Source organism: Drosophila erecta, unplaced genomic scaffold, assembly GCF_003286155.1.
Source record: "Drosophila erecta strain 14021-0224.00,06,07 unplaced genomic scaffold, DereRS2 tig00000021-arrow-pilon, whole genome shotgun sequence".
NCBI lineage: Eukaryota > Metazoa > Arthropoda > Insecta > Diptera > Drosophilidae > Drosophila > Drosophila erecta.
The window spans coordinates 5,641,239-5,654,771 of record NW_020825198.1 but is presented as its reverse complement, the minus strand read 5'-3'; the positions used below and the strand labels follow the sequence as shown (position 1 = coordinate 5,654,771).

Below are 13,533 nucleotides of genomic sequence, written 5' to 3'. Positions count from 1 at the left end.
TCATTTTTCGATTTATATTATAGAGCCACCTTCTTGCAACACGAAACGAATCGTATGGAGCAACTAAATGTGGAGAGCTTGGCTCATCCGGGCATTATGCGTCCTTATGATGGTAAGTTTTATTTGTAAAACCAATGTTAAGCACAGTAGCTTGAGCTAAATATTATGCGTTTGAATGTCATTGTTATTATTCAATTTATACGTTGGATAAATGAAGACCATACTGAAAATGGTTTATAAAAAAAGTGCAAATATCTTTGATTCTAGAGATAAAAACACAAAAGAAATGTTTTAAGACTATGGTTTTGCGACTTCAAATTTATTCTTAGATGCACTCGACAATGTGTAATATATATTAGCTTTCTGCTTTTTTATTTTGAATTGCTTATCCTGTAAATGCTAATTTATATTTTAATTTCTTTTATCAATCCCCTCTGAATTCCGCCCAACGAATCAAACAAAAGGCGAGCGCCCTTACATGGAGAATGAAGTGCAGACCGTGCAGTACGGTGCCTTCGTCGGCCAGGTGAACCATGCCCACCAGCCGCCCTCGGTGAGTAGTCCACACCCCCATGCTCAGCCCAAAGCCACCAAGCATTCTTTAATAACTCCACTTATTTACACTCAGCCATTTATTTATTTCACACGCATTTCGCTTGAGTTGCCACTGCACAAACTTGTAACCCTAGCCAAACAACTAAATCTGAACCACAAAACCATAATCCCACCTCATCCAAAACAAACTAACATGAATCATTTCTCTAATTCCTTTCTCCTAACATGCTGCAATCTCTAAAAAAAAAGCCAGTGGTCATCCAATGTTTTACAAAGTATGCATTTAGCTGGAAAGAGTTCCTTTAAACGCAAATACTAATTCTTCATTTCAAATATGTTACTTCAGACTAAGGAAGTTCGCATTAGTTCTGTAAATCTGACGGAGCCACAGCGAGCACTAATCGGTTACATATCCGCTGGCCAGGATGTCTTAATTCGCGCCGACGAAGAGCTGCGCACTAAGGTAATTGATAATTGACATTCCTAAAGTACTAGCAATCTAATATACAGTTTCGTTCCTCAGGCACCCATCCAAGAGCTGGGCAGCGATTTGCGCTCTATTGAATGGCGTGAGAACACCCTAGACACTTCAAAGCAGGCGGTTAGCAGTCATGTGGCCACAATGAGCGCTGCCACTGCCCAAATTATAACCGCCTCTCATCCGGATGAAGTGGATACGGAAGCCATTTCGGCATCGGTCTCGCAGATCGCCCAAACAATTCCTGAGGTCACCAAGGAAGTGCGCCTTATTGCCGCCTTAATGGAGAACGACAAGAATGGTGCCCATCTGCTGGAGGCCGCCCGCAACTTGTGCAATGCCTTCAGTGATCTCCTCAAGGCAGCCGAACCAGAAAGCAAGGAGCCACCACAGCACCTGATCAATGCAGCCAGTCGAGTGGGCGAAGCTACAACTCATGTACTCAGCACTATTGCCGAAGAAGAGGTTCCCGAGAACCGTGACCTCCACGACATGCTTCTGGCCTTGGCCAAGGCAGTGGCCAATACCACTGCTGCCCTTGTGCTGCGTGCTAAGAACATTGCCGCGAGCTGTGAGGATGAACAGGCCAGGAACCGTGTTATTGGAGCTGCCAGTCAGTGTGCCCTGGCTACCAGTCAATTGGTGGCTTGTGCCAAGGTGGTCGCACCAACGCTCCACAATGCTGCCTGTCGTGAGCAACTTGAAGCGGCTGCCAAAAATGTGGCCAGAGCCGTGAACTCCTTATGCGAAGTCTGCAATGAAGCCAGCAACGACCCCAAGCTTAAGGCCGATCTCCTAGCAGCTGCTCGTGATGTGTCCAAGAGCCTCACTGATATGTTGGAGCACGTAAAGCTGAGCTCCAGGGAGCATGCCAATCGCACCAGCACCGAACTAAGCCCCGTGGAGAATGTGATTATCGGCACTGATATCCTGGTATCTACCCACGATCCCCAGGAGATGGTGCGCCATGCACGTACCCTTGGTCAAACCACTGCCCAGCTTATCCAGAGCATCAAGGGGGAGGCGGATCAGCAACAGGATGCAGACATGAAGCGTCATCTGTTATCTGCCGCCAAGCAGCTGGCGGATGCCACTGCCAAGTTGGTAGAGGCCGCTCGTCTCTGCTCATCCAACCCTCATGATTCGGATAACCAAAACGCATTGCGAAAGGCAGCGGAGGAACTTCGGGAGATCACCACTACTGCGGCTAACACGCCTGCAATGAAACGTGGGCTTATCCAGCGACTGGAGTTCTGTTCGAAGCAAGCAGCCTCAGCAGCTACCCAGTGCATCTCCGCGGCCCAAAATGCTGTGCAGCACAGCCAAGATCATCAGACTAAGGAGACCCTTCTGCAGGATTGCAAGCGAGTGGCGGACACTATTCCTCGACTGGTAACCTCGTTGAAAACAACCCGTGCGCAACCCGATGATCCCAATGCCCAGCTCAATCTTATCGAGGCGGCGGAACAGTTCATTGAACCAGCTCTGCAGGTGTCCAAATCGTCGAGAGCTCTACAGCCCACTGTCACTGATATTCCATCTGCTACCCAACTATCCAAGGGAGCCTTGCACTTGGGACAATGTGTCTCGGAGCTACATTCGGTAGCCCAGCGTGCTCGTGATGCCTGTGGTGGTCAGGAACTGGAGTCAGCCCTAGAGGAGGTGCGTAAACTGCACGACGTGTTGGACGATACACGTCAAGCTGCTATCGCTGGTCAGTTGCGTCCATTGCCAGGGCAAACCGTGGAAAATACAGCCGATGAGCTAAGGAAATCGGCTAAGAACGTGGGAATCGCCTTGAGCCAACTGCTCTCCTCTGTGCTGCACAACCAGCGCAGCTACGCTGGAGCTGCAGGTCGGGACACTGCGCTGGCATTGGGAGATTTTACCAGGAGCGTACACGGAGTGGCGGCCACAACACAGAATCCAACAATCATCGACTGTGCAGATGATGTGGTCACCAGCTCGGCGCGACTCATTGAGCAGGCCCAACGTACGTTGCAGGGAGCATGCAACCCGGAAGCTTTGACCCAAGCTGGACGAGAGGTCACCGGAGCCCTTTCCGCCACCGTGGACTGCATTCCCGGACAGCGTGAAGTGGATGTGGCTTTGAGGAATGTCAGCGATTTAAGTGAAATCCTATCAATGAGCGAATTCCCACCTTCAAGCCGTCCATATGCCACACTGCAGTCGGAGCTTAAGCAAGTGGCAGAGCAGTTGAGCAGCGCCGGTGGTGAGATTGTTGTGTCGTATTCTTCCCCAGCTTTGCTAGCCGAGAGTAGCCAAAACTTTGCTGCCAACTACCGGGATCTTTTGTCCGTCAGCATGGAAATGGCCGGCCAAACGCAGGAAGAGGAGATTCGCTCACACATGATCGAGTCCCTGCGACATGTCTCCACTCAATCGTGCTCTCTCCTTTCGACGGCCAAGTCGATTGCCGCCGATCCCGGCCAGCCTAATGCGAAGAATCTGCTGCATGCCGCTGCTCGAGGTGTTACCGAGAGTATCAATCAGTTGGTTGATGCCAGCATCCAATCAGCTCCCGGACAAAAGGAGTGCGACAATGCTATGCGCAACATTGAAGCCCTGCGACTGATGTTGGACTATCCGCATGAGCCTATCAACGAGTTGGGATACTTTGATTGCGTAGAACAGGCCACTGGAAAGTCAAGGAACCTTGGCTATGCCATTTCCGAGATGATCAACAATGCCAAGCAGTCGCAGCATGTGGAGTTCAGTCAATCGGTTAATAACGTTAACGACTCCATCCAGGGATTGATCGAGAGCTCATCGCAGGCCGCCTACTTGATTGGAGTTTCGCATCCTTCAAGTGTCGCAGGAAGACCAGGAATCATCGACCAAGCCCAGCTGACTTGGGCCTACCAGGGAATTCGTCAGCATTGCGACATTGTGAGCAGCCAGCAGTCTACTAAGCCACAAATGATTTCTGCCCTCACGGTGATTGCCAAGCACACTAGTTATCTGTGCTCCATTTGCCGTCAGGCCTCGATGAACACATCGAACCCTGTGGCCAAGAACGAGTTTATTGTGCTTGCTAAGCAGGTGGCCACGGCTACTTCGGACTTGGTGCAGTCTATCAAGGCTATTGAGGAGCAGCCATCCGGCGGAAGTCGGGAGCGTCTCGTGGATCCTTTATTGGAAGCTGTCAAGGCTGTGCGCCAGTATGCCTCGAGTCCAGAGTTCAGTTCAGTGCCGGCCAAGATATCCGCGGAGGGCAGGAAAGCCCAGGAGCCAGTCATTCAAGCGGGTCGCGGTGTAATCGATGGTGTTGTGGAGATGGTCAAGGCTGCCAAGTCACTGGCCTTAACCCCCGACAATCCGCCAGTGTGGCAACAGCTATCGATGCACTCCACCCCGGTTTCGGAGTCGGTAAAACGATTGGTCGACAACATTCGCGACAAGGCACCTGGACAGGCACAGTGCGAACAGGTGCTCCACACCCTGGGCACATGCACCCGAGAATTGGACAGTTGTGCCCTTGCCGTTAATGCGCAGGGTCTCAGTCAGCGCCGCGATAACAACTTGCACGGATTCAGTGGCCAGACGATGAACTCTGCTTCCGAGCTTATTGATAAACTGGAACCTATTCGTGTGGCTGGCAAGAACAATGCTGAGCAACTTGGTCACGCTGTGGGCGAAATCTCGCGTTACGTGGTGCCCATGGTTAATGGAGCAATTGGAGCCTGCACCCACATTGTTCACAGCCAACAGCAAATGTCGCTAATTCAACAGACCCGTTCGGTGGTGGAAAGTGCCATTACTCTGGTCCAATCGGCCAAGGATTCGGCTGGCAATCCCCGTGCCACTCAGGCCCATCCCCGACTGGATGACGCAATCGATGGCACAAGGGAGGCCATTCAGGAGCTGCAGCAAACCGTGGAGAAGATCAATGCAGAAACGGGCATCGTGACTGGATTGATGGAGCAGGTGAACCGATCCATCAGCCGATTAACCGATAAGCGGCAGTCACTGCTGAACGCCTCGTACTCGGATACCTTTGTTGATTACCAGACGCGAATGGTGGCGCGAGCAAAGGAAATCGCAAGTCTGGCCAACGAGATGAACGCCAAGAGCAGCGTGGAACCATCGGTTTTACCTCAACTCGCCGTGGACATGACACAAAACTATCAACAGTTGACTCAGGACTCTGTGGGAGCAAGTACCACTACATCCTCGCCGGATGTAGCAATGCGTATTCGCACCACGGTTATTGATTTGGGTCGATCAGTGAGCTCTATGATTCAGTCGTCGGCAGGCGGAGCTCGACCCAACGATGTGGGCGCTCAAAAAGAAATTGCGCGCAGCGCTCGGGAGGTGTCCGAAAAGGTGGCCCAGGTGCTGGCGGCCTTGCAGGCCGGATCGCGTGGAACTCAGGCGTGCATTAATGCAGCCCACACGGTATCCGGCATCATTGGAGACTTGGATACAACCATTATGTTCGCTACCGCAGGAACTTTGCATTCGGATGGAGATGGTAGCTTTGCCGATCACCGCGAGCACATACTTCAAACCGCAAAGGCTTTGGTGGAGGACACCAAGGTTTTGGTCACTGGAGCGGCTGGAACTCAGGATCAGCTGGCCAACGCCGCTCAGAATGCTGTCTCAACCATAAGTGAGTGCAATTTAAAGAAAATATTACGATGCTAGCTCACTAATAAACTGAATTTTACTAATTTAGCTCAACTGGCTGAGGCAGTGAAGCGAGGAGCCTGCTCGCTGGGATCTACCCAACCCGATTCCCAGGTCATGGTCATCAACGCCGTCAAGGATGTGGCCTCGGCACTTGGCGATTTAATTAACTGCACTAAGTTGGCCTCTGGCAAGTCCATCAACGATCCCTCCATGCAGGATCTTAAGGAGAGCGCCAGGGTAAGCCGCACCCGTCCCACTGTATTCCCCTGTCTTTCTCTCTTACTCTCTTTCTCTTGATCTTACGTAGTTATTTAAACTCTTGCTAATAAGCTTTCGTTGTTGTGGCTTTTAGTATATGCAGGGTAATTCCCTTAACTGATTGTAAACTGTTTGAAACATGTACTTTTCAATAATGCAGTTAAGCGAATTGTACTGCTTTAGTTTCTTATCCTCACTCACAAAATTGTAACTGACTTAAAGTGGTTATGGTTTGTGATCCTAAACTGTATCAATTTGTTTATCATCAAATTCTAAAGGCGACCAAAGACTATGAGTTAAATAAGACTGAATTATTGGAATACTTATCGGACGGATTTCAAAGGATGGAATTCATCTTAATTTTTATAATCATTTTTTCTTTTCCACGCAAAATATGTAACGCGCATACATAAATGTTGTTTGTGGCATATTGAAAATTCAACATGAATAAACATCAAATGGCTTTGGCACTCATCTACTCATACACCTAAAAAAAGGGGAATCCCAACACCCGCTCGAAAAACCAACCTCATAAAAGTATCTGTGTATATTTGGCATAACTCAAAAAGACCCACTGCTGCTGCCTGAATTTTTGAATGCAAATAATTGCAAAAAAAGGCGTCTCTCTTGCATCCTGATCCCTTTAAAGCTTCAGCTCTCTGTTGTCGTTTCTTTAATGTTATTAATGTTATCAATGTTTAACCGAACGCACCCATGAAAAGCCCACTACTTGCATTAATTCCCTGGCAGCATTGGCAGCAAACAAGAGATTTCTCGACCGGCTACTCAACCACCCTTCTTGCCCAGCTCTAACACCGTGGGCATGCCAGTACCATCCCTTCCGGCCCTGCTGCTGCTGTTGCTTGCTGCGCTCTCCCAACCACCGAGGCACCCCAACCACCCACCTATCCAAACACCCACCCTTCCCAAACACCCGACAACCCACCTACTATCTACCACCCACCACTTCCAACGTTTGTAAAAAGAAAACCAAATGGGAAAATCCATAAATTGATGTATTTTTTCGTTTTGCTAATTCTTTGTGCCTTCGACGTATCTGCTCTTCTTTTTTTCCCACAACACACAAACCGAAAAATAAAAAAATACACTCATGAACTGTACAAAAATGCAAATCGAATTCAAACCGCTCCACGCTCCTCCTTCTCTTCATGCGCTGCGCTCGCTGTGGAAAACAATCTGCTATCAAATCGATATCAAACAAAAATCTCCATTCATCCGCATATACATATGTATGTACAAATCGAAAAATATAACGAAATCGAACAAAAATAACGCCGAGCAGACGCTTCAAGATGTTTGCCAAACAGCTGCCCACAATGGCCATTCAAAAACTAACCCACAGTCTGAAATGCGAAGTGGCAGCCACATCCTCCTCGGCAGCAGCAGCGTCGACATCATGGCCAACTGAAATTCTGGGACAGAATTCTACTTGCATTACTCCATTGCACAATGAAACATAATTTTCGCCACTCGAGAAATTGAATTCAATCTGATTGTAAGAGAACTTTTAAGTGCTGGGAAGAGCAATGAGAATTAAAGTCCTCTTAGACAGCAAACAATTTTGAATTTGAAAACGCTTACCTTGCGCCTAGAAGTTCCCATTTATCTCTTTTGAATGTTATCAAGTCATTTTTAAAACTAATTCTTATTACTTATGCGTATAATAAAAAGCAAATGGAATATATTTGTTCTACATTTTAGTTTTATATTGATTTGTAAGAGTGCCAAAGCCAATTAGAATGTTGTAGTAGTAGTAGAATATCTAATGTAGTGGTAGAGTAGTTTGTAATCGTAGACATGCTCCTATCTATAAGCAACTCTTTTCAAACCACTTCTTTACTGACCAAACATTAATCACAAACATCTCTGCTCTGCTCCCAAAAAACTTATTTACATTCGCAAACAAATAGGTAATGGTGCTGAATGTGTCCTCACTGCTGAAGACTGTGAAGGCTGTCGAGGATGAGCACACTCGCGGTACTCGTGCAATGGAGGCCACCGTGGAAGCGATCTCACAGGAGATTCGGGTAAGTTTATAATATTATTTGTAAGGAACTTATGTTAACACTGTAATTTGTATTCTTACAGGCCATGCACACTCCCCCACCAGTTGGAAACACCCAGGTGGGACCCGAGGATTTGATCCGAGTGACCATGAATGTGACGGCCGCCACTGCCAAGGCTGTTGCTGCCGGAACCTCCAATTTGCAAGCTGATATTGTATCTGCAGCCAATCTGGGACGTCGTGCCATTTCTGACATGCTAATCGTCTGCCGCTCCGTGGCCTGGAACTGTGCCGAAACGGAGGAGCTGAGAGCACGCACTCTGGAGGCAGGAACTGCTGTCGGGGAATCGTACCGCGAGCTGCTCAGTGGTATCCTGCACAATTGCAGTGCCGACGATCGCATGCATTTGTCGCGTCGCGTTGCCAAGTGCGTCACCGATCTGGTGGGCATGGCCAGGCTGCTCAAAGGCTCCGATTGGATCGATCCCGAGGATCCCACGGTCATTGCGGAGAACGAGCTGTTGGGCGCTGCTGCCTCCATCGATGCTGCCGCCAAGAAATTGGCCTCACTGCGTCCTCGTCGTCAGGCCGATGTCAAGGTGCGTCTTTGCTTTTCTTTACATACAAGTATTCAAACCTAGTTTTAATGGTGAATGATAACTAACTATAGTGATATAATTGAAAACTCATTCTAATATATAAGCGGTGCTTGACTTATCCCTAACTAGCCCTTCAAATCGAACTAATTGATGGTTCCAGTGAGATATGTTTGATATTCTTGGTTGTTTCATTCAAAAGTTCACCCAGGAATCAAACATATTATTACTGTAGCCTTCGCCAATCTACTAAAACACTCAGCTCGAGATCTTAACTAAACCCCATTGGTGATTGTTCTATTCGTATTCATACATTCAGTAAGCATGTAATAATATTTCATCTTTGATTTCTCTGCCACACAGATTGAACTCGACGAAAACATGAAGTTCGACGAAATGATCTTGGAGGCCGCCAAGGGAATAATGGGAGCATCTGCTGCCTTGGTGCGTGCTGCAAACGCTGCTCAGCGTGAGCTCATCGACACGGGCAAGGTGGCCCGACGTCCGCTGACGAGCTCCGACGATGGCCAGTGGTCGGAGGGTCTCATTTCGGCCGCCCGACTTGTGGCCGCCGCCACTCACAGCTTGGTGGAGGCAGCCCAGAACCTGGTGCGCGGAGTGGCCACCGAGGAAACGCTAATTTCTACAGCCAAACAGGTGGCCGCTTCCACTGCCCAGCTGCTGATTGCCTGCAAGGTGAAGTCCAATCCAAACTCTGAGGCTGGTCGTCGTCTCCAGGCCGCTGGCAATGCAGTGATCAAGTCCACAGACAACCTAGTGCGCTCTGCCCAACAGGGCCTGGAAGCCGAGGAGGAGCGCTTTATTACCATAAATACATCTATGGTCGACGGCATGGCTCAGGAAATCAACGCTCGATCCGCCGTGCTGCGCAAGGAAAAGGAACTGGAGGAGGCGCGACAGCGTCTGAAGAATGTTCGCCACGCGCAGCGCTTCGCGAAGAACGCTCAGGGATTCACCACAGACGAAAGTGACACCGAGTACGCCAATAGAAGCCAGAACAATGTATGAAACACGTTTACCTTTTTTCCACATTGTTATATTTTGTATTAGTCTTTGAAAGCACGAACAAAAGAAAATTGGCATTGAGATGGCTAAATTGAAGCACCATTTTGATTCAAGTAGTCTAGTTCTAATTTGGTGTGGGTAGCCAATCTAACAAGTAACCAATCTAACCGGCAGTATTTCTTTTCTCTCTTCTAACCTCTAACCATAACAGACTTTGGGTCGCAGCGGTTACTACGGTTCCAGCGAGATGCCCAGTTCGCCGAGCTACTTGTCCGGTGGCCAGCAGCAGAAGCATCACTACAACAATACCAGTCCGCGGCCGCAGCACTTCCATCACCCAGGAGCGGTGTCTCCACCGCCGTCCAACTATCCACCGATGGACGATCCCAGTGGAGACTTCCCACCACCACCGCCACCACTGTCTACAACCATTTCTAACATGCAAACCGCCACATCGGGTCACAGTTTCCGCCCTAATCCCAAGCTAACAGCCAATGCGGTGCCCAGGCCCTATCCAGGTAGTCCAGGCGGCAGCAATGGCTTAATCCCTGCACCCACCACCTCAGGCACACCCACTAACACAAACTACCAGCAAAGTTATGAGTCGTCCAGCATTAAAACGCTAAACTCATCTCCACCGGCGGTGCCAAAGAAGCCCACTGCAAACCGGAATCTGGCGGCGTGTGTGCAGGATCTGCATGACAAGACGTTCGGTCAGGGCGGTGTAGTACAGCTTACGGGAGGAAATGGCTATCCGGGTCAAAACTACGAGGGATACACGTCCAGGTGAGATTGAACTCTTACCTTCTTGATTGCTTTTGCTAATCCTCTTGGTAAATTGCAGATATGAGACGCGTAACTTCGACAAGTCAGCCAACAATACCACCAGCAGCAGCAGCGAACTTGGAGCGGTCAAGCCATTGGAGTCAAGTTTCTCGCAGATGACCCTCAACACCGATGGCGGCAAGATCAGCATTGTTGACCAAGGCTCGGAGCGACTCACCTCGATGACCCAGCGAGTGATGGAACGCAAGTCCTTTACCACAACAACGGAATCCCGATCGGAGACCAAGACGGAGAAGCATAGTTTTCGATTGGATTGAGCGCTCCAATTGAAGCAATTCTAGTTGCTTAAGTAAATGTTCGAGCTTGGTGATGAGCAGGTTGATTGATGATTGCCAAAAGTGCTTTTAACATTTACACACCCATAAACATACTAATAGAAATAATTTAATATTAATTGTAATTAGCCACTAGCGGAACTACATCTATATGCCTCTACCCCTACCATATAATCAGCCTAATATTAACAACCTAATATTGCTAATCAAGTTTCTGTTTTCGTAAATCTGTGTTCTACGTGTTTATTTGCCATTTAATTGCCAATATATATACTGATATGAGATGTGCGATACTTATTCAGGCAAACTTCTTTAAATTCAACGAAATTACAATTAACCTCTTATAAGCGTAACACAAACAAATTTGGTTCTTCACTTTGTTGTTATTTCAATGCAATTTATTACTGTGCACTAAACATGAAACTTGTTTTTCACCCATACGTAGAGCAGTCAACCCTTGTTCTATAGTTGTGAATTTTATTCGATGTAATCAATACTTTTTATTTCTCTTTGTATATACGTACGTGTGCGAGTCGTGTATGCAGTTGCATATTTAAATTGTGTATTTTTTGTAAATTAATAAAAAAAAAACAATATTTTAACATAATGGTTACTTCTTTTATTAAGGCACATATAAACATTGATAAAACATACAGATTTTATAAATCTTCAAAAATAAATGCAACATTTAGTCTGTCAGGTAGTAGAGTTGCTCCACGTCATTGCCACAGTTGTCAAACCATAAATACGATTCTGGGTTACATTGGAAAAAGAGTAGGTACTCTATTTACTTGTACTCCTGGTTGAGCTGGCGACCAATCAGCCACCGTCTGATCTCGGAGGTTCCCGCGCCGATCTCGTACAGCTTGGCATCTCGGAGGATGCGGCCAGTGGGATTCTCGTTAATGTAACCATTGCCACCGAGGATCTGAATGGCATCGAGAGCCACCTGGGTGGCCTTCTCGGCGGTGTAGAGAATAACGCCAGCGCAATCTTTGGGACTGCGATTGCCGGCGTCACAGGATCTGGCCACCGTGTACAAATAGCTCCTGCACGCACTCAGTGTGGTGTACATATCAGCCATCTTTCCTTGCAGCAGCTGGAACTCTCCAATCAACTTGTTCATCTGCTTGCGCTGGTGGGCATAGTCGAAAGCCACGTCGCAGGCGGCCTGCATCAGACCCACGGGTCCGGCGGCCAGCACAAGTCGTTCAAAGTCCAATCCCGACATTAGTACATATACGCCTCTGTTCTCTTGGCCCAGAATGTTCTTGGCAGGCACCTTCAGATCCTGAAAGACCAGTTCACAGGTGCTGCTGCCCCGCATGCCTAGCTTGTCCAGCTTTTGGGCCACACTGAAGCCTTCCCAAGCGGTTTCGACAATAAAAGCGGTAATGCCATGCTTGTCCGGAACACCACTGCCGCCTGTCTTGGCATAGACTATTAAAGTATCTGCATCAGATCCATTTGTGATCCAGAACTTTGATCCGTTCAGTACATAGTAGTCTCCTTTGCGCTCGGCACGCAGCTTCATGGATACTACATCGGATCCAGCGCCCGGTTCGGACATGGCCAGTCCTCCAACGTGCTCGCCACTGCACAGTTTGGGAAGATACTTCTCCTTCTGCTCGAGGGTGCCGTTCTTGGTCAGCTGATTGATGCACAGATTGGAGTGTGCTCCGTAGGATAAGGCCACGCCTCCAGCAGCACTGCAAAGGTTTATGAAGATCGTTTAGCTTATCTTGTAAGCTTTGTATACATATATCTTACCGGGAGAATTCCTCCATGATAATGCAGTGGTCTAAATAGCTGCCCCCAGTGCCACCAAAATCCGGCTCCGCAGTGATGCCCAGAAAGCCGAGATCACCCAGTTTCTTCCAGAAAGGGCGCATGTCCCTAGAAAAAAATATTTAATTAAAGGTAATTGGGATATTTATTCTGCATTATCCTACTTGAAGTTATCCAGTTTGTCGATTTCCTTGGCCAAAGGCGCCAGTTCCTTCTGGAAGAAATTGAATGCAACTTCCCGCAACTTTTGGCGATCCTCATCCAGACCAAACATCGCATCGTTGACGGGATAATGAGCGAGGGCACGGGTCCAGGACAAAGGCCGATCGCCACGCTGCAGCAAGGATCTGCATGACTGGGCCACAAATCTCAGAGCCATGTTAATTTTGGGGAATACTATTCTATACTATTATCTAATTGCGATCAGCTGTTGCCACTCGCTACGGCGAAATCAACGAGTAGCGCTCAAACAAGTGGGCATGCGGCCAAACCAGCGAGTAGGAGTCTGGAACTAAACACTTTTACTAAATCACAAAAATATATAAACAAAATATATAAATAAATAAAGTAACCTTTAATTAAAATAATATGAGCATTCAATATATTAACTCTTTATTTAATTTAGATTTGTTATAAGTAACATTTATATAAAGATATATACTTAAAACCTTTACGTTAGGACAACCAACTTAAGAAAGAGTAGACGTAAATACTAAAATAAAAATGTAACACTTTTTAGCATTAGGTAAGATCAAACAAATTTCAGTGTTCTAAGCATTAACCAACACTATTTGGCGCAATATTTAAATATATAAGTCAAAAGTGCCCGCCATTACTCTATTACGACTTGAAGTGTTTTAATAATCGAAAATATTTATTGGAAACGTAAGTTAAGCATGCATTATGTATACATAGTTATTTTTAAATAATATAAGACAGTATATTTTATTTCAAAATCGCAATGCCCGCCATTCTATAGTAAACCTCGCCTTGCTGCGCATGATTCACCAATCGCCCTTAGAAGCCAACAAC

At 47.4% G+C, this 13,533-nt stretch overlaps 2 protein-coding genes across 6 annotated transcripts in view; one reads left to right on the top strand and one right to left on the bottom strand.

The window, feature by feature from the left end:
- The window catches only part of LOC6545869 (talin-2), a 29,052-nt gene extending 17,803 nt beyond the window's left edge, over window positions 1–11,249 (top strand). For 2 of the 5 annotated variants that reach the window (XM_015157887.2, XM_001971602.3), the window contains exons 7-16: window positions 24–112; window positions 465–553; window positions 902–1,018; window positions 1,079–5,666; window positions 5,733–5,923; window positions 7,876–7,992; window positions 8,054–8,569; window positions 8,930–9,589; window positions 9,804–10,378; window positions 10,437–11,249. In XM_015157887.2, coding sequence (XP_015013373.1) covers window positions 24–112; window positions 465–553; window positions 902–1,018; window positions 1,079–5,666; window positions 5,733–5,923; window positions 7,876–7,992; window positions 8,054–8,569; window positions 8,930–9,589; window positions 9,804–10,378; window positions 10,437–10,695 — 7,201 coding nt within the window. In that variant the 3' untranslated portion in view covers window positions 10,696–11,249. Of the gene's footprint in view, window positions 1–23; window positions 113–464; window positions 554–804; window positions 831–901; window positions 1,019–1,078; window positions 5,667–5,732; window positions 5,924–7,247; window positions 7,647–7,875; window positions 7,993–8,053; window positions 8,570–8,929; window positions 9,590–9,803; window positions 10,379–10,436 lie in introns of those variants that run through there. The other 3 variants (XM_015157885.2, XM_015157888.2, XM_026977682.1) reach the window with 2 other exon arrangements.
- A 68-nt stretch (window positions 11,250–11,317) lies between these two features.
- Window positions 11,318–12,998, bottom strand: LOC6545868 (isovaleryl-CoA dehydrogenase, mitochondrial). The gene is made up of 3 exons (XM_001971601.3): window positions 12,666–12,998; window positions 12,484–12,609; window positions 11,318–12,422 (listed from the first exon to the last, which is right to left on the bottom strand). Exons 1-3 carry the CDS (start codon window positions 12,878–12,880, stop codon window positions 11,501–11,503), a joined length of 1,263 nt encoding a protein of 420 aa, XP_001971637.1. The 5' UTR covers window positions 12,881–12,998; the 3' UTR covers window positions 11,318–11,500.
- Window positions 12,999–13,533: the final 535 nt, after the last annotated feature.

Excerpts from the sequence above, each read along its gene's own strand:
- LOC6545868 (XM_001971601.3), bottom strand. The coding sequence starts at position 12,880 with ATGGCTCTGAGATTTGTGGCCCAGTCATGCAGATCCTTGCTGCAGCGT. Across the intron at positions 12,610-12,665 it reads GACAAACTGGATAACTTCAA|GGACATGCGCCCTTTCTGGA; the intron begins GTAGGATAATGC and ends ATTTTTTTCTAG. Across the intron at positions 12,423-12,483 it reads ATCATGGAGGAATTCTCCCG|TGCTGCTGGAGGCGTGGCCT; the intron begins GTAAGATATATG and ends AAACCTTTGCAG.